This window comes from Alnus glutinosa, chromosome 2 (genome assembly GCF_958979055.1).
Source record: "Alnus glutinosa chromosome 2, dhAlnGlut1.1, whole genome shotgun sequence".
Classification (NCBI taxonomy): Eukaryota; Viridiplantae; Streptophyta; class Magnoliopsida; order Fagales; family Betulaceae; genus Alnus; species Alnus glutinosa.
In genome coordinates this window covers 25,525,139-25,544,858 of record NC_084887.1, presented here as the reverse complement: position 1 = coordinate 25,544,858, position 19,720 = coordinate 25,525,139, and the positions used below count along the sequence as shown (strand labels likewise).

At 34.7% G+C, this 19,720-nt stretch overlaps 2 protein-coding genes across 2 annotated transcripts; one reads left to right on the top strand and one right to left on the bottom strand.

Annotated features, from left to right (window-relative positions):
- Positions 1 to 708: 708 nt before the first annotated feature.
- On the bottom strand, positions 709 to 6,081 carry LOC133861978 (immune-associated nucleotide-binding protein 9). Its single transcript, XM_062297809.1, has 6 exons — positions 5,924 to 6,081; positions 4,135 to 4,384; positions 3,730 to 4,007; positions 2,697 to 2,861; positions 2,483 to 2,617; positions 709 to 1,130 (listed from the first exon to the last, which is right to left on the bottom strand). Exons 2-6 carry the CDS (start codon positions 4,364 to 4,366, stop codon positions 930 to 932), a joined length of 1,011 nt encoding a protein of 336 aa, XP_062153793.1. The 5' UTR covers positions 4,367 to 4,384; positions 5,924 to 6,081; the 3' UTR covers positions 709 to 929.
- Positions 6,082 to 9,754: 3,673 nt separating this feature from the next.
- Positions 9,755 to 19,672, top strand: LOC133861976 (regulator of nonsense transcripts UPF3). Its single transcript, XM_062297807.1, has 14 exons — positions 9,755 to 10,047; positions 12,212 to 12,318; positions 12,655 to 12,750; positions 12,872 to 12,970; positions 13,501 to 13,580; positions 15,652 to 15,750; positions 17,223 to 17,346; positions 17,438 to 17,526; positions 17,716 to 18,226; positions 18,402 to 18,494; positions 18,615 to 18,733; positions 18,818 to 18,871; positions 19,092 to 19,230; positions 19,320 to 19,672. The coding sequence occupies exons 1-12, from the start codon at positions 9,908 to 9,910 to the stop codon at positions 18,854 to 18,856; spliced, it is 1,596 nt and encodes a 531-aa protein (XP_062153791.1). The 5' UTR covers positions 9,755 to 9,907; the 3' UTR covers positions 18,857 to 18,871; positions 19,092 to 19,230; positions 19,320 to 19,672.
- Positions 19,673 to 19,720: the final 48 nt, after the last annotated feature.

The window sequence follows — 19,720 nt, the reverse complement described above, 5'->3', positions numbered from 1 at the left end:
CGTAAAACTTAACCCCTTCGTAACCCTTTACCACTATCAATTAGGAAAGAAAGAAAAAAAAAAAAAAAAAAGTGTAAAACAAATGTAAATATGCGTGCGTGTGGCAAGCTCGAGTTTTCATAGAACATGCCATGCTTGTAGTTTCCCTGTTTCTCCGAATTAAAGTGAAGTATGAAACCGATTTGTTTAGATTGGCTAGCTTGTCTGATTTTGATTTTCCTCTCTCGATATGTTGTCTGATTCTACTGGTTCACTCAACAGCATGAAATGCTGCCAACTGATATTGAGTGCTTGCAGAAAAGGGTGATTCCTATTTTGCTCTCTCTTTACTCATCTCCTTGGTACTAGCTATATATATATATATTTGCTTTATGTTAAGGAGCGTGATATGAATTGGTAGAACGCCAAGCGTATTGAGCTTTGAGAATTGTGCTTGATTGGGCACTCGAGAGCCAGTAATCCCCGTGATCAATCTACCCAAAATTGAAAATTGCATAAAGGGTTGCAAGCATAAGCAATATAAAACCGTGTTGCACCGTGGGAGGGCGGCGTCCGTGTAGTACTCCATCTTTGTCCTTGGTTGTGATGGAAACCCGCTTTAAAATAAAGTAAATAAAGAGATAAAACACTAGACACCATCTTGTTCGGTCATTTGTCTAATGGACCAGACGTGCATAGCTTGGAGTTGGAGAGGTTCAACTTGCAAGGTTGAAAAGTCAATAGAACATGTCTATATATATATATATATATGTATATGTTGTAATCGTAAGCAGAAATATTAAACATATACAATAGGGGATTAATCTTTTGTCACACAATCTCGCAAGTGATTTCTCTAGAAACTCCACTCAAACAGAAAAATAAAGGATGGGGGGGGGAGGAATAGATCATCTGAACTCCAGGGCACATTGTCTTCATAACCTTTTACCTCATAAAATGGCACACCGATTTTCACTGCGCCTACGAAGCTCCTCCTCTGCTTTTTCTAGATGCTCTCTGAGCTTACGAATTTCATCATTAGATTTCGCCTGATTTAAATGTGCTTGCGCTTCAGCCTTCAGTCTTGCAGCTTGCTCTTCTGCCAATTGTTGTTCGAGCCTAGTAGTTGTCTCTCTCAGCTTCAACTCGACCTACAGAACAATACATCATCAATAACTAGAATTAACTTGAGTAAAATCCAAAATAAGTTTTTTTGAAAAGCAAGATCAAGACCTGAAACAAAACACCTACCACCCCAACCTAACCATTTACTACCTAATTCAAGGACCTGTGACATCAAATAAGTTGTGCACAGCATTTTGCTAAATGGTTGTTTAGATCACCCATGTCAAATAAATGGAGTTACAAATCTTTAAAAGATATAGAAAATGGTTTCAAAATTTCAAACAAACAGTACATCCTAAAAAAAAAATGAAGAAAAGAATACAAAACTCTATATGACACTTCCAAATCTTTCAACGGCTTTTTTTTTTTTTTTTTTTTTTTTTGACTAAGTGCAGATTTTATAAATAATAGCGTAAGGCGCCTCTAGTACACACGAAGTATACAAGAAACAAAAATCTTTCAACGGCTTTCACATAACAGGACGACCAAATATTAAATTTTACGTGCTGCTTGAGTGCAAAGAGAATGCCATTTACTAGGCATTCATCCTAAGATTATCCTCTCACCAAAAATCACATATATGGTAAAAGCCAAAATCTATTTACTAATGCAACCCTTCTTCGCCAATTTCTTCTGTTATCAACAAGTCCATCTTCTGCAGAGTTCCAACCATACACACTCAAATCGCAATTTATCATTTGTGAAATCACTGAATTTGACACAAACATTCAAGTAACCTTGTTATATTGGTTTACAACTGTCACCCTAAGACATTCTATTAGTAGGGTACAACTGATAGACGACAGATTTAATCAAGGTCCAGTTCAGCAGATAAGACCAACTTTAAAAGGTGCATCACAACTCTTATCAAAAAAAAAAAAAAAAAAGGTGCATCACAACTAGCTAACCAAAATTTCAGCTTTTGGTAAGATGTGACAGTATTGACCAAGATGCACTTAAGCACAAATGTCAACTATTGTCCGGGTACAAAGCATAAAGCGCGAGAGCCTGAACCAAGTTACATGTTTAATTGAATTCCTCTGAAGTCCTAGGTAAGCCAGGGATGAATTTATCTATTACTTCGTCATACACACCTCGTGTGTGCATATAAATTATGAAGATGAATCCAAAAGGCAAAGTTACAAACATGTTGTTACTTATTGAAATGTAATGTCGCTTGCTAATTTATAGAGTTGTTGAAATAGGACAACATCAGGTAAAAAATGAAGAAGCAACTTATGTTAACTTGAGCAGCTTCATCTCGTGGCTAGCATGCAGATGAAAGAATAAAAATGAAAATAGAAGTATATCGAGTACGAGATGCAAACACAGAAGCTGTTCACAAATAAATGTAAAAAAGGAGAAGCATTAGAGATACCATCTCCGTAATTCGTTTGAGCTGCTGCTCGTATGAACGCTCTATCTGATCCTTGAACTCTGATATTTCTCGTTTAGAATAACCTTTCAGTGCATCAACTTCTTCTTGTTGATTGCGGAGTTTAATTGCCCCCTTCTGTCAAATGATTTAAGCTATTATCATGATATTTTCATAGAAGACTGACGAAATTTTGAGAAATAACAAAAACAATCACCTTCAATTCAGCAAATAATTCATCCGTATACGGTTGTCCACCATTATGTGCTATGACCATATTTACAAGGGAGAGAAGCTGCTGAACTTGTTCAACCCTCTTGCTTTCATCCTTAGTTTTGTTATCGAAAAGCACAAGCCGATTTTTACACAAGACAAGGATTTCCTATATTGATATTAAAATTTATTAGAAGATCAATATATGCAAGCCTGTAAATGGTCAAGTAGAAGAGACTGTAAATACTAAGATGTTCAGCTAAACAAATATATGCTAATTGTTACAAAGCTAGTTATGGTGAGGAAAAACGTTAGCAAGACAACCTCTAAGAAAAATATTTTACGCATGCTCTTAACAATTTCTATTAAGTCCATGCCAATAGTGATTTGCCCATAATTAGAAAAATCTAGCATTCATTTTTCAGGATCCCATGAAATCACTCATCACTGGTTGACTAACAAGAATCTGGTAAGGTAACAAGCTAGTTATGGTAGGAAAAACGTTAGCAAGACAACCTCTAAGAAAAATATTTTATGCATGCTCTTAACAATTTCTATTAAGTCCATGCCACTAGTGATTTGCCCATAATTAGAAAAATCTAGAATTCATTTTTCAGGATCACATGAAATCACTCATCACTGGTTGACTGACAAGAATCTGGTAAGGCTATATGATGACATCAGATGACATAGTATAACCTTTTTTTAACCAACTCAGCTTCACCTCTCACTTTTCCCTCTATTTTCTCTCTCCCTCTCAAAGAGCCCCTGGCACGTGCATAGGCACATCAAGGGTCTTTTTCTTTTTCTTTTTCTAAAAATTTAACTCAAAATTCAACATACAAAATTAATGGAAATATTCTTAATCCATAGGAAATTCCACTTCTGACAAGCTTGAACCCTCAAGAGTCAGCAATTTCAAGAATCAAAACTCAACAAAAAAGCAAGCCTGAAGTATTGACAAAGTTATCAGATCAGAGGCAGTGAACCAAAAGCTTAAGAAGTAGAGCAAAGTTATCTGCAGCTTTATGAGTAACCTTTAAAGGCTCTGGGCACTCACGACCCAAATAATCTTCCAATGTCTCATCATCATCTTCAAGTTCATCTCCTCCAGTGAAGACTACAATCATGTAGTCAACAATTCTGCTTCCAAATAATGTCTGCAAGCTACGAAGTGCAGCTTCCTCTTCTTGTGAAAAGCGAGTCCTAACTGAAAAAACTACAAGAACTGCATGGATCCCATCCTTGGCCAAGTCAATACATTTAACAATTTCTTTGCCAACAAAATCTGATCCAGCAGAAAAATCAAACAGCCCTGCAATCAACTATACATTAGTCCTTGTGTACCCCAAAAATAACAAGAAGCACGGAAAAGAAAAGCTTGGATAAAAATAGTTCTTAAATACAACTAAACCATACAATATTTAGTAATACAAATATACCAGGAGTGTCAATGACATTAATAATCTGTCCATCTCTCAGTACAGTTCTCTGCAGTTCGCAAGTGTCCGTAACACCAGAGGAACTTGCCTTCGACTTGAAGGCCTTTTTTCCAAGAATGCTGTTCCCAGTTGCACTTTTTCCATTCCCAGTACGTCCAACCAAAACAACTGTTCGGGCCCCATTTGATGGAGAGGTAAGTTCCCAATCATCATCTATCATACTTCCACCCATTATAAAATATCAGACTACCTGCATCGTGAGCAAATATTAATAAAATTCTTCAGTAACTTCTCTATTATGAGAAACACATGCATACCATAAAAGATATCACTTTCATCAACCTCTATGAGTTCAACAAGATAATAGAAAACTGTATATTTACATTATCACAACTGTAAATAGTGTCTGTTAGTTCAACTATTCAAGGTTTGTAACTAAGAAGCTACTCAAAATTTAACTCAATCAGAAGTTATATCTTCAGTTAAAGTACCAACGCTTTGTTTATTTCTAAACTCAATAAGTTAATGCTTCTGAACTTCAATCTTCACTTTGTAGCATCATCAACACATACTGATTTTAAAACAATGTTTATCGAAATTCTGAACTTCAATCTCCACTTTGTAGCGTCATCAACCCATACTGATTTTATAACAATGTTTATCAAAATTCTGATTACCATTAACAGATAGCAGGAAAATGGAAATTTTCTTACAGTAAACAAGGAGATATTAAAGATATAATTTCAATCAGACCCTATGTTTGGCATTAAACTTTGAACTCAGCTACCCAAAAAAACATCATCTTAGTTATATGGGGTCAGCTGCACAGATGCAACTCCAATAAAGTTGATCGTAAGAGATACCAATCTTAAGAACAATTACATTAAACAACTCCTCCAATGCACAATAAAAAGCAAATCCTACCACTTGAATTCTTTTTTTTTATGAGTGAATCCTACCACTTGAATTCATACAATCAAAATTCATACGCTCAATTAAAGGATAGGACTTCATATCTTTTTCCTTTTCTTTTCCAGCTACCTTTTTACATTTTCTTTTAAGCTAGTCATACAAAATATATTTTCCTTACACCTTACTCTCCTCATAGTATCTTCAGTTAGCACTACGCCATGTCATGTTACTGAAAATACATTAGCAAAAACTTCATTAAAAGATTTATAATCTCTTATATGATTAGTACAATGCATTAACAGGTAATTTTCAAACAATATAACTTATGATAATCATATCCCAGCCTTAGGGTGCTAAATTTCAATTATTCAGGTTCAGCCACATGAATCTAATGCAACTAACAATCAAATGCCAAGATAAACTAAATAAGCAAATACATGCATAATAAATCTTAGGAACAATTTCAGAAAGTCACACCAGTAAGAATCACGCGAATAAAGCCTCCCTGGTTAAGAAAGTACATAATCAAACACAGATTGACCTTCAAAATGAGCAACAAATATACCTAAAACTACTACAATAATTAGCATTCAATATTTAGACGAACCGAAATTAGCACTAAACATGATTTTTCGGTGATCAGTTAGTTCAATCTACGGGAAAATAAGAATGGCCAATCAAATCAACCTACAGAACCAAAATCCCCTACTCGCGAAATTCAGAAGCCCTATGTTTGGTTGCCGAGAAAACAAAGGAAAAGAAACGAACAAAAAACTTGAATAAATCCGAAAAAATATGATATTCGAAACTTGAACCAAATTTAGAATTTTCGTTTTCTACAAACTGAATATAAAATCTTAACCATGAAATTACTTACTTGAGAGAATGAAGAGCGAAAGGACTCTGAAGAGGGAGAGAGTGGTTGAAAGCGGACTAAATCGTGAAATTGTTAGCTTACTTGTGGGAGATGAACTCAGGCAACAGAAACTTCTTGGATAGGAATGGGATTGTGGGTGGAGATCTGGTGCATTCGCTTAGAGGTTCTGGAGAGAATGTAGGCCGTGGATATTAGGTGGGACCTTATTTCACGAGGGACACAGTCCACTAATCAACGGTCTGTATTTTACATCTTGAACGCCCCCGCGATGGTGGGGTCTGCTAACTTTGGAAGGGCGTGTTGGACCAATGGAATCTGAAGTTGGGTAGCGGAAGCCCGACTCCATCCTGACCCGACATTTAAACAGAAAAACGAAAAAAACAAAATTACCCTGTGCGTACCTTTTTTAAAGAAGATCAACCGCTGCGACAACCCCTCGGGCTCGACTTTACTAAAAATGTGTCGGCACCTATTTACACATCTAGAAAATATCGTCCGTTTATAATTTTTATACAATTTTAATAATTTTAAAAAAAAATATCATTAGATATATAATATCCATATATAGAAAAAGAGAGTAATCTTATCGTGACAAATGACAATCCCTTGACTTTACTAAAAATGTGTTAGCACCCATTTACACAATGAGATATCATAAGTTTACAACTTCTATATAGTTTTGGTGCAATTTCAACATTTTTTTTAAAAAACAATCACTAGATATGTAAGACTCACATATAGAAAATGAGAGCGATCTTCTTGTGACAAATGACAATCCCTCGACTTTACTAAAAATGTGTCGGCACCCATTTACACGTAAGAGATATCGTACGTTTACAACTTCTATACAATTTTTGTACAATTTCAACAACTTTTTTTTAAATCAACCATTGGATATGTAGGACTCATATATAGGGAAAAAAAAAAAAAAAAAAAAAAAAAAAAAAAAAAAAGAAAGAGCGATCTTCTCGTGACAAATGACAATCCCTCGACTTTACTAAAAAGTTAAAAACGTGTTGGCATCCATTTACACATAGGAGATATCATACGTTTACAACTTCTATATAGTTTTTGTACAATTTCAACAACTTTTATTAAAAACAAACATTTGATATGTATGACCCACATATAAAAAAAGAAAGCGATCTTCTCATGACAAATGACAATCCCTCCACTTTACTAAAAATGTGTCGGCACCCATTTACACAGAGGAGATATAATACATTTACAACTTCTATATAATTTTAACAACTTTTTTTAAATCCAACCATTGAATATGTATGACTCATGTATAAAAAAAAAGAGCGATCTTCTCATGACAAATGACAATCCCTCAACTTTACTAAAAATGTGTCTGACACCCATTTATTCATAGGAGATATCATACATTTACAACTTCTATATATTTTTTATACAATTTCAACAACTTTTTTAAAGCGATAAGTAGGACTTACATATAGAAAAATAGATCTAGTGGTTCGTTTTTTTTTTTTATTTAAAAATAAATAAATAAAGTTTTACAATAATTGTATAGAAGTTGTAACCGTATCAAATCTCTTATACATTAGCCTATAAATTTTAGAGATATGATACGTTTACAACTTTTTATACAACTCTAATAATTTTTAAAAAATATATAAAAATAAAAAAAATAAAAAAAAAAATCAACCATTAGATATGTAGAACCCACATGTAGAAAATAAATCCAATTGTTAGTTAAAATTGTACAAAAATTATAAACATATCATTTCTCTAAATTTTATTTTAACAATTCAAGACTCGATAAGCATTGTATCATTATCCCAATAAGATAAGATTGTAACATTTATTACAAACATGTTACGTCTACAACTTTTGTACAAGATTTTTAAAAAAAATAATAATTCAACCACTAAATATGCAAGACTCGTATGTAGGAAAATATAACTAATAATTAGTTTGAAAAAACAAAAATTGTAAACGTGTCATATCTCTATTTATTTAGCAATGTTAGGTATTATATATTTTTAGAGATATGATATGTTTACAACTTTTGTATAATTCTTATATAACTCAAACAAATTTTTTTAAAATCAACCATTAGAAATGTAGAACCTACATGTAGAAAACATATGTAATGATTAGTTTGAAAAAAAGTTGTTAGAATTATACAAATTGTACAAAAGTTGTAAACGCATAATTTATCATATTTTTATTCTACAATTGTTCAACAATATTGATGTGGCATTCATAATCAACAATTAAATATTTTTATTTATTTATTTAACAATTATTAGCTCAAGGGTTAGTTCGGAGTACCACGTCATCCTTATTTGATGAATGTTTGATAGAATTTTAGTATTCAACGTTTATCGTAAAAAAAAAAAAAAAAAGGAAAAAAAAAAAGAAGAAGAAAAAAAGTAATGATATATACCACACCAATATCCATACTTTTTTTTTTTTATTGTTATTATTTTTTAACAATGGTAAATTGACACTACCACGCCAGCATAGTAGGATATTAGTGTAGCATAATAACATTATTCACTACTCCCACTATATATGCTGACATAGCAGTGTCAATTCATCATTTAATCAGTACTTGTTAAAAAAAAAAAAAAGATTTGTTAAATACTATACAGCAAGGGTGGTGTAGCACTGGCAACTAATATTTTGATTAATCCTTATTAAATAAAAAAATAATTAATTGTTGATTTTGAGTGTTAGGTCAACATTATTAAACAATTATAAGATAAATATATGGTACTTAACATTACTAAAAAAAAAATCCAAAGGTGGAGTGACCCACCACATAAGCATAATAAAGTAATGATGAAATATTAATGTGATTTATAATATTACTCAAGTTCAATGACTCTTGTTTTATTTTTTTATTTTGACAATTAAAGACTCTGATATTTGGGATGAAGATGAAATAAATTAAGAAGACTATGAAGGTTAGAATACTGGCCGGAGACTCCTTAAATTTTAGGGTTGAAGACATAGTTGGAATCTGTGGTTTAAAAACTTTATTTTTTTGTACTTCAGTTTCATTTTGCTTCACAGATGATACTTGAGTTTTGGGGAAAGATTGATTTGGTACCTTTGACTATTTTTCCATCCAAATTTTAACGGACTGCCATGTGTCAACCAATGAAGGTTCGCACCTAGCACAATATAAAAAAAAAATTAAAACATAAAAATCTTTAAAAATTTAAAATAATAAAACATAATATATATATTAAAAAAAAATAGAAAAAAAAAATAAAGAGAGGTGGCTCAGACCGGTCTTGGAAGGCCGAACCACTCCCATTGGGGTGGTTCGACTACCTATAGCCAAAGAAAAAGAAAAAAAATTGAAGAAGGGTTTTTGGCTATTGAGGGTGGCCGAACCACCCCCATGGATCAAGGGGTGGTTTGCCCACCCCAGACAGTTCAAGGATGTGGTTGAGCCACCATTCTTATTTTTTCTTTTTTCTTTTCAATTTTTTTTTTTTATATATTTTTTGTTTTTTTTTTTAAGTTTTATTATTATTATTATTATTATTATTATTATTATTATTATATTGTGCCATATGTCAATCCTCAGATGTTGACACGTGGTAGGATGAAAAAATAAATGAAAATACCAAGTCAATCTTTTTTCAAAACCTTGATATCATCTGCAAAGCAAAATGAAACTGAAGTCCAAAAAATAAAGTATTTAAACCCCAAATACTCTTTAACCCTAAATTTTATTAAGAAAAACTCTTCAAAATTTATCTGCAAGAAACTCGGTTAGAGTTATATAAACCAAGAAAAAGCCTTCCCTTATCTTGATTTTATATATATATATATATATATAAACAAAAACAAAGCCCAAGCCCGGCGGGCACCATCTCCCGGTCTCAAACGTGTACCGAAAGACAATAAAATTCCCGAACTCCTTCCCAAAGTGAACTTTGTAGAGAAAGTGAAAGCAACAGAGGGAGAGCAAGAGAACTGAGAAATTTTGCACCCAAATCGATGAAGGACCGGCTGGAGAGGACCAAGGTGGTGATTCGGCACCTCCCACCGTCTCTCACGCAGTCCGATTTCTTCCCTCAAGTCGATGATAAATTCTCTGGCCGATACAACTGGTTCTCTTTCCGCCCCGGGAAAATCAGGTTTTGTTATTTTTTTTTTTTGGTCCAATTATTATTGTTTTGTTTCTATCTATTTGGTAGCCCCGATTTTTTTTTTTCTTTTTGATGAATGATTTGAATGTGTTTCGTTGGGTAGAGATTTTGTAGTATTTCCTTCTGAATTCTTAAAGCATAAATTGCGTTGGTTTCTCGCTCTCAAAGCAAGAAAAAGCACTTACAAAATGTTGACCAACCAAACGGTGCTTAAAGTTGTATATGGTTAAATTCCGTTCTGGTAGCTTATTTTTGTATATCATATTATAGAAGGTGATGTGTTGCGTGATAGTTATAGCTTCAATCAATCGATCGAAGTAAAACTAATTAAATTCTTGGCTAACGTTTTGTTTGGTTCATGCGAGAACTTAGAGGGGAAAGGAAGCTGATATTTTGAGTATGGGTTTTTTTTGGTGGTTTGGCTTCTTAGAATCGAAAAGGCCGCTTAATTTAAGTGTAATATACTTATTTGATAAATCGATATTTTGTTTTTCCTCTACACACCAAAATGACATGGGGGATTATAAATTATAACGGGGTTAGGTTCAATAGGTAAAGTTTAAAAAAGCAGTAAGATGGAAGGTGAAGACCCATCAACCCAAGTTTTTATTTATTTATTTTTAAGTAATAAACCAATATCATTGAAAGCATAAGGCACCCCTAAGTACACAAGAAGTATGCGAAAAGAACCCCCTAACTAGAAAGAGAAAAACGAATAAGTCACTATAAGTAATCGACAGAGGAGACATACACACTGCCGTCCATAGACTCTCCATTCCTCTTGCACATGCAACATCTGTCCATCACGATGACATGCCGCCTCTTAAGATTGTCCAAGGTGAGGATCTTGCCAAGAGCCGCCGACGATGCAAAAAATTTTGCCTTCGAAGGGACTTGAGTCTGCCATACACTCTTCCAGAGGAAGCAACTACCTTCAGAAGAAGCTAGGGAGCAATAGAAGGATTTGACCTTGAACAATCCACTTTTGGAAGGAGCCCACCACAGCTAATCTACACATCCACTTCCCATTGTAACTGAATGTAACACCTAGAGAAAAGAGGCAAAGACATCTACCTCACAATCATGCGCCGCTCTAGAAAAGCTCACATTCTACTAGTTGGAGCTGCCCAATAACTCCAATTAGCCGCAGCAGAGGCGTCCTTCACACACGCGAGACCATATAAAACTGGGAAAGCTACCTTTAGGGAAGACCCATCAACCCAAGTTCTCATTGTAATATATGAAGTTTATGAAAACTGAACTTATTTTGATACATTCCTGATTGAAACTCACATATTGAAGACAGTATTCTGACCTGTTTTGGACCGTTTATAGAGATAATAAAATTTGATTACATTATGTATCAGAATCATCTAAAACAATATATATTGTTCAATTTTTTGTTTTCTGTCTTTTGCTTTCTGTTCTCAAAATAAAAACACTAACAAACAACACAAACACTCCTAGAAACACAAAAAACAGTTTTTAACCTTCATTTCTATCAAAGCACTTTTTTTTTTTAAAGAAAAAAACTTCCCCCCCCACCCCCCTCAAAAAAAAAATTAACAAACATACCAGTTATGAGCTTCTTCACATTGGATCTACTAAATGGTTTGATATATGAGAACCTAACCAATCTAACCTAAGGAGCTTTAGGCTCTAAGCTGAATCTCGCCCATTTATTTTATTCAACCAATGGTTATTATTTGTGATTTACAGAATCAAACTGAGGACAAAATGAACTAGATTACAGGTGGACTGTCAAGTACTTTAGGGATCTAGAGTTGTTTGCTGGTCAGGAGGTTACATGTTGAGTTACAGTGATAAAAGAACTTCTAATTGTTTGCATTGAAGAATATGCACATGCATAATAGGAAAGTGGTTTCTTCCATGCTATGCTTGGTTGCTGATTGGATATCAAGAACAAAAGGAACTAAATTGTCGAATATTAAAAATATCTATATTTGTTTAACTTGGGAAACTAGGAATTAGCACTTTTCTGAGTTCAGACTAACCAAACGGCCAAGTAGGATCTACTGTTTATTTATTTATTATTATTTTTTTCATTGTTTTTTCCTTCTGTTTTCTAGGCAACCAAACATGGACTAATAAGTTTTCTAACTGAAAGAGTTTTTTCCTGAACTAATTGCAGCCACAAGCATCAGACGTATTCTCGAGCCTACATAGACTTCAAGAGGCCTGAGGATGTTTTCAAGTTTGCTGAGTTTTTTAATGGACACATGTTTGTTAACGAGAAGGGTAACTAAAAATGAAATACCTTACTCTTTACTTTGACAAGTTTGCAAACAGCTGTAGTTTTCTTTAGTTCTAGTGGATTGCTTCAGCGAATCTCATTGCATATATGAAAACAAATGGTTATAAGAATTAATTCAATGTTGAGTAAGATTTGGTCTCTGACTAGTATGTTCTCACCCATTTCTTTGAAAGAGTAATATCATGTTTTATCTGATTATGGAGATATTTGATAATTGTAAAAGTTAGATTGTGTGCATCTTATTTGTAGGCTGTCACACTCAATTCACTTTAGAATAAAGATTATTTTTGTAAAGTTTTAAACTGTGTTGTTAATCTCAGGTGCTCAGTATAAGATTATAGTTGAATATGCACCTTCACAGCGTGTTCCAAGGACATTTTCTAAGAAGGATAGCCGTGAAGGAACCATATATAAAGGTAGTAATTCAATTTTTAGTTATATATTAATTACTTGGAAAATATTGTACTAGCATGGAACGACTTATGTTGCTCATTTACCTGTATTAGTAATCTATTGCCTTTTTTTTGATGAAAGTAGATCCTGATTATTTAGAGTTCCTCAAAATTATCGCAAAGCCCACTGAGCATCTTCCTAGTGCAGAAATACAGTTGGAAAGAAAAGAAGCAGAACAAGCTGGTGTGTTATTATTCTTTTGATGACTTTTTATTTCCATGCTTTTTCTACTATTTATTCAACTTACTATAGGAATATAGACCCCAAGGGGTAGCTCAATCGGCTAGGGACCGTGCTTCATGAAGCGTAGATCACTAGTTTGAATCTCACATTTCCCCTCTCCTTGGGGCCAATTACTTATCAAAAAAAAAAAAAAAAAAACTTACCATAGGAATATGGACTTGTATGATTTCTGCCTCACAACTTCAATGGCAACAACTAATTGCATGTAATTATGTGATTTACCTCTTTTGATTTTTTTTCTAAAGGCCACCATCGTGCCCATTTCATGTGATGATGTGAGTTCCCTCTTTTGATTCTTTTTTAAAGGCCACCATGGTGCCACGTATGTTTGCGTCCAAGGTGTTGTGGAGAAACTTGCTGAGAATAACTTTTCTCATAAACAAATTTGGCCACAAATTATTGACTTAAGAGATATATTAGAACAAGTTTGTTGGTTTCGGATGTATTAATTTCTCTGTGCTTCTTTCCAGGCGCTGCAAAAGAAACTCCTATTGTTACACCACTTATGGAGTATGTTCGTCAGAAAAGAGCTGTTGATTGTGGAGCCCAGGTAATGGTGTTCTACTTTTTTGTATGTATTTTTTATTTATTAATTGACTATCTTCAAGCAAAATGTTGTTTATTTGCTGTATAGTTGAAAAGAATATGTGTTTGTGATGTGATTAGATTACCATTTTTCTTTTTCTTTTTTTGATAAGTAAAGTATATTCAAAAAGCGCATAGGGAAAAATTTTTATTTTTATTTTTTATAACCATTTTGGTTTCTGAAATTAGAAAAAGGAAGTATAGATACATTGGTTGTTAAATTTATAGTTGAATTAGAGTGAACCATATGTAATTTGTGGTAACAAGGTTCTTTCGAGTTATTATTTGACTTAAAATGAAATTTAAAAAAAAAAAAAAAAAAAAAGAAGAAGAAGAAGAAGAAGAAGAAGAAGAGAAAAGAGAAAAAAAAGAAGCAGCAAGAAATAAAGAAGGAATAAATTGATTTTGGGAACTTTTGTACTAGTAACATTGTCTACAATGCAAAAAGTTGGTGGTAATATTGTTCAGTTGCTTATGGCTTTGAAGTTTGGTCATAGGAAGAATATAACAAATATGGGAGACTCCCATGTACGCATGCATTCCATGTGGTGCCCTGAAAATAAAGGATCGTTACTACTTTTGGTGTCGTGCCTCCATCCTATTAACTTAACCATGAGCTTTTTAGATACATTTGACTTTATTTTCCTTGTCAATAGATTTCTGTTTCTTTTGAGATGTTGTTTGTGAATTTTTTTTTTTTTTTAAATAATAATTCATTAAAAAAGCGCAGAGGGGCGCAATCCTAGTACACATGAAATATACAAAAGAGGCCCTAATCAGAGGAAAGAAAAGAACAAGAAAGTAAAAAATCAGCAAACGACATACTACCCGGGCTATGCGCCGACACCCAAAGATATAACATATTAAGCACATTTCGACAAAGAGCCACAACCGTAACCTCCACATCCTCAAAAAGCCTAGAATTTCTCTCACGCCACAAACCCCACAAGACACATAAAGGAATCTGCTTCCAAATACGGTTAACAGGACCATGACCCAGCAAGGTGCCCCAACCTCTCAATAAATCCAAGACGCTACTAGGCATAACCCACTCCACCCCGAACAAGCTATAAAAAGAACTCCAAACAACCCGTGCCACGTCACAATGAAGAAGAAGGTGGTTAACCGATTTCCCATGCTTCTTATACATAACACACCACTCTATCACCACAATACCACGCCTACGTAAATTGTCATGTGTTAAAATCTTTCATAAAGCCGCTATCCAAACAAAGAACACCACCCGCTTTGGAGCTTTAACACGCCATATACCCTTCCAAGGAAAAGAAGCCGCCTCGTAACAAACTAATGCTTTATAGAAAGTCTTCACTGCAAAATTGATCTTCTTAGAAAGATTCCATGCCACCCTATCAACCTCCCCATGTCGAATCTGAATAAAGTATAACTGTTCATAGAAGGACATCACCATCTCCACCTCCCAATCCTGAGCATAGCGCGTAAAGAGAACATTCCATTGAGTCACACTTCCTACCACTGACAATTATCCACCACCCAAGCATCCGGAAAACGTACTAATAATCTCCGTTTTACGAGGCGTTGGGTTTGAAATATGCTTAAATTTTTATTTTTATTTTTTTGAAGAAAAAAAGGAGAGAATTTTCATTTTCAGTACATACCGACTTATTAGAGGCTGCTTTGAATTTTATAGTTTTTAATGCTCATTTTTTTGGTGCTATATTAGAGATTTGTATGAGTAACGCGTTTGTTTGGCTCATCAGGTAGTAAGTTGGAAAAATCTTGCTTTTGTGTAAAATAAGCTGCAAAAGTTTTGAAGAGATTGTTTTTTGATAAGAAGTTTTGAAGAGATTATTCTGCACTCTTTGAACCTTTTTTATTTTTTATTTTGTTGACTTTTGTGCACAGCCAAATTAAACTTTCTTATTAAGAGTGAAGTACAGGTACTGATTTGCTTTAGGGGGAAGAAGAAATATAGGTGACAATGTGTTCCTAAAAGGTAGATTTTATCATTTTGAACATATCTCTTGTCTTAGATTGGATTTTGTGATCGATGATAGGGGTCATCAGTTGTTGGGAAGATAAGGAGAAGAGCTGGGGCTGCATCCCCAGGCAAGCCTGGCTCATCTAGTACCAAACGAGGCTCTGAGAAGAAAAAGGTATGCCCCTCAATCATGTACTCATTTTTCGTATACTCTTTTAGCTTATTTGTGTGAAAAAAAAAAAGTTAAAATCCTCAATTTAGATATTTAGATTTTTCCTTTAATATTCATAGAAATGTTTCATTTTGCTTCTTGTTGTATTGTGTTTGTTACTTTCGTCACTTCATGTGCAGCTGATTTGTTGGTATTGTTCCCAAAATTAGTTCAATATGTACTGAAATAGAAGGAGAAGCTGTATTTCTTACCCAAACTTTTATTAGTTATTCTTGATTCATGGTGTATGCGGAGGGAGGGAGAGAGAGAAAGAGGGGGGGGGGGGGGGGGGGGGGGGGGGGGGGGGGGGGGGGGTTGTTGAGCCAGTAGTATTATTCAAGTCAGGAACATCAACCTGAGCTTTCGTGTGGTGATAGCCCCCAAGGATCCTCCTCAGATATTCCTCCTACTAGAATCTGGCACAGCATCTCTCCACAATGTCTTTGAGCATTGGGATGCTCAATTATGCTTATTCCCTAGTAGCACTTCCAGGAAAATAGTAGCTCACTGCATGCTTTTAACAGTAACAGAAGATGCAGCACCTGAATTGTTCTGCATCACAGCAGTGCTGGTGTCAACATGCTGAGTACAGTCCTTTGGTTGCAAATGTTTTCATTGCCTTCTATTCCTTCATTTGATTTTTAGGTTCTATTCTCTCTTGGCAGGACCAGAAACATTCAATCTCCTTTAGCATTAGGCAAGTCTTCCTTTTTGAGCTTTCATGCTGCATATTGCAATCTTTTCCTAAGCTAAGGTCTTTTACTGGAATTAACGCAGGTAAGACCTGAAGTGATGCTGGAAAGCTTCTTCCAGTAGTAAATTGTTTTTTATGAAGAGCTAAAACTAGGCTTGGGTTAAGAATCAAGTTGTAAGAGATTGATGTCAATATGGAAGATTTTTTTTAGGTAAAAAGACAGTAGAAAAATAGCAGAAATGAAGATGAAGAAGATGGAAAGATAGTTTTTAGGTGTTGCATCTCATTAGGATGGAATGCTCTTCCTTGGTCATTACCTCTTGTAAAAAGAAGCAATTTTTTTTTGGGTCTTATTTTTGTTATTCTGTAATATATGTTTTTTTCAATAATAATGTTAATTTTCTATCTTGTATGTTCTCTGCATACTTCTGAGCATGGTGACACTTTTTCTGGTTTAAGTTAGCTCAAAAAACTTTGGGTTGTAAGCTTCCTATCTTTATTGGAAGTTTTGCCAACAAATACATTTGGGTCAAATCAATGAGATTTTTATATTTGATAATCTCATTATTCATCTTCCCCCTTGTTTAGCAATTGTCAGTTTCTAGTGACTGCAAGTTATTTGCTTTGTGGTTGCTGTCCTTATGTTTGTCAATGCATTCATGGTCCTCTGTGCACATGCACAGTTTTTGTTCTTGAAGTGAAGGACAAGGCTACGCGCTGACAATTTCTGTTTGATTGGCAGTATATTTTGAAGCAAAGTGCCAAGACTTCTACTCAAAAGAACAAGTCTAGTTTCATTGTAGTGGCTAGGCGACAGGATCAACCATCTACTTCAAGTGGGAAAAAAACATCTGAAAATGAAACAGGTAAGTTTTTCCTTTTCTTGCCGATGATAATTCTTTCTAGCCTGTATGATTTGTTTCTGTTGTATTCCTCATACGTTTACTGGATTTGCAGTCCATGGCATTGAACGTTCTGTTTCTGGAATCCCTGTGACTACGGACTCTAGAAATAAGATTCTGCTTCTAAAAGGGAAAGAGCAAGGAGTATGTCATTTGAAGTTTTTTTTTTTCTGTGTTTTTCTTCCTTCCTACTTCATTATTTCGATCATTTGCGATGTTTTCAATTTCTTTTACAATTTGACTACCTTGTTTCACCTTGTACAAAGCATTGTTTGATTTATTTGTTGCTCTGATCATTGAGTATATTTTTATGGATTTTATGACACTTCCCAGATTCCTGAGGGCTTGTTACAACAGCAGGGTGTAACACCACCATCTGGTAATTCTCCTGCTTCAACTGCTCTAAAAGAGAATCAGAGGCGTGAGGCTGGCGGGAGGTTTATCAGAAGCATACTTTTAAATAATGATGCTCGTCAAAGTCAATCTTCAACAGCAGTCCAGCCTCAGCAGAAAATTCAAATCTTGAACTCAGAAAGTGGCAAGCGACCATCACGACCTGTCAATGCACGATTGGGTTCGAATAGTCCTGCATCTAAACATGAACCAAACTCATTTGGTTCTGAAGGGGATCCAAAACGGACTCCAGATGATAAATTCACAAAAAAGGACCTCCAAGGTTTGGGTAATGTCAGCGAGAAACAAGAAAAACGTACAAGAAATAGGGATAGACCTGATCGTGGTGTTTGGACTCCTCTTCATCGATCTGATGTTTCACATACTATTGATGAGCACTTGTCATCATCTGTGCCGCACTCTACTCAATTGCTATCTGATTCGGTTGAAGGTACCGCTATTACTGTCCATGGATCTATTAGTGTAGTAAATTATGGAACTATATTGGGGAACCATGTCTAGTATCAAATCATTAATCTGCATGACATAACAATTCATGAATGTGGCTGTTAAGACTTATTGAGCAGGGAATACAAGAAACTCACTATCTGCCTTTGGTTTTCCAGCTTCCCATGGAGAAATGAAAGATATACCTCATGGAAGCAGGATTGCAGAGGTTACAACCCCTTCAAGTGGACGTAACAGTTCTGTCGAGAATGGTTAGTTTTTTTCAAGGCGTGACATGCATTGTGGCCCCCTTCTTTCTTTCTTTCTTTCTTCTTTAAGTAAAACTATTCTAGTGGTACTATTCTGCTAGCTGATGTTTGGATTTTCACCAGGTTTCCATAGACATGTTGGTCGTCGTGGAGCTGTCCATATTTTGAAGGATGATGGCTCTCTAAATATGAGTGAGGGGAAATCTTCCAGAAGAGTTGTTAGCAGCCATGGTGCTCATGAGGTCCGGATAATTTTTGCAAAATCATCTGCAACATTGTTTTCTTCATTACTTCAATTAATTTAATTTTACCCCTTGTGTTTACAGAAACAGGTGTGGGTTCAGAAGTCATCTTCAGGTTCTTAGAATGTCAAAAATTTGGTAAGTCCTTCCTTTTATTTGCATTTCCCCCCTCATTCGAAAGATTCGTCTTCGAAATATCTCAAACAGAAACTGCGAACATAATTTTGAAGAAATATGATCAAATGCATAATGAATTATAACCGTCTAAGATGATTTGTTTGTGTAGTGTAAACACTGATCATAGTGATTGCCGTGTTGGATTAGATTAGAGTCTGATGGTTTTGTGTTGTATGAACAGGTATGGCAGTCAGTAACAGCAATAATTCGTCATTTGTCCAAGGACCGTATCCATTTCTGCGGGTGAAGGCCTCCATTGAAGACATGGTACAGACAAGACAACAACAGAGAGATGATTTTGTTGTTGTGCCAATTGTAGGGTATGTGCATGTACATGCGTTTGGATATTGAGTTGAAAAGTTTTTAAACACCAGATACCTTCTGACCATGATAATTTCTTTGAGTGTAGATATTATGCTTGTGGAAATTTCTTGTGGTACGGTGATCGGATTTGCGTCCAACAAGGAGATGCAGCATGCTCAATCTGATGAATTCAGAGTTGAAAGTATCCAAGCGACGAGAATACCCAAGTTTGAAAGAGGATTTGCTTTTGTTGATCATATCACTTTTAAGGTTAGGCCAGTTGTATTTTCATTATTCCGAAGTATATATCTTGAAAGGGAAGCAGAAAGTACATGGTATTTTGACCGGTATAGCATATCAGAACTGTCTTCGCGTTTATGTATGATATGATGATGGGTATAATCAAAGAATTTGGAGGAATTATAAAAGGTGTTGTATTGACTCATTTTGGTCTGGAAATTCGGAATTCATGTTCTTTTTCTTCTTCTTTTTTTTGTAATGTAATTT

Bases quoted from the DNA above. Each gene is read 5' to 3' on its own strand.
- LOC133861976 (XM_062297807.1), top strand. From the start codon at position 9,908: ATGAAGGACCGGCTGGAGAGGACCAAGGTGGTGATTCGGCACCTCCCA. The intron at 15,751-17,222 runs GTATGCCCCTCA...TTTGATTGGCAG, and splicing joins GAGGCTCTGAGAAGAAAAAG to TATATTTTGAAGCAAAGTGC. The intron at 17,527-17,715 runs GTATGTCATTTG...GACACTTCCCAG, and splicing joins TAAAAGGGAAAGAGCAAGGA to ATTCCTGAGGGCTTGTTACA.
- LOC133861978 (XM_062297809.1), bottom strand. From the start codon at position 4,366: ATGGGTGGAAGTATGATAGATGATGATTGGGAACTTACCTCTCCATCA. The intron at 2,618-2,696 runs GTGATTGTTTTT...ATCATTTGACAG, and splicing joins AATTATTTGCTGAATTGAAG to AAGGGGGCAATTAAACTCCG. The intron at 1,131-2,482 runs GTATCTCTAATG...ATTGTTCTGTAG, and splicing joins TCAAACGAATTACGGAGATG to GTCGAGTTGAAGCTGAGAGA.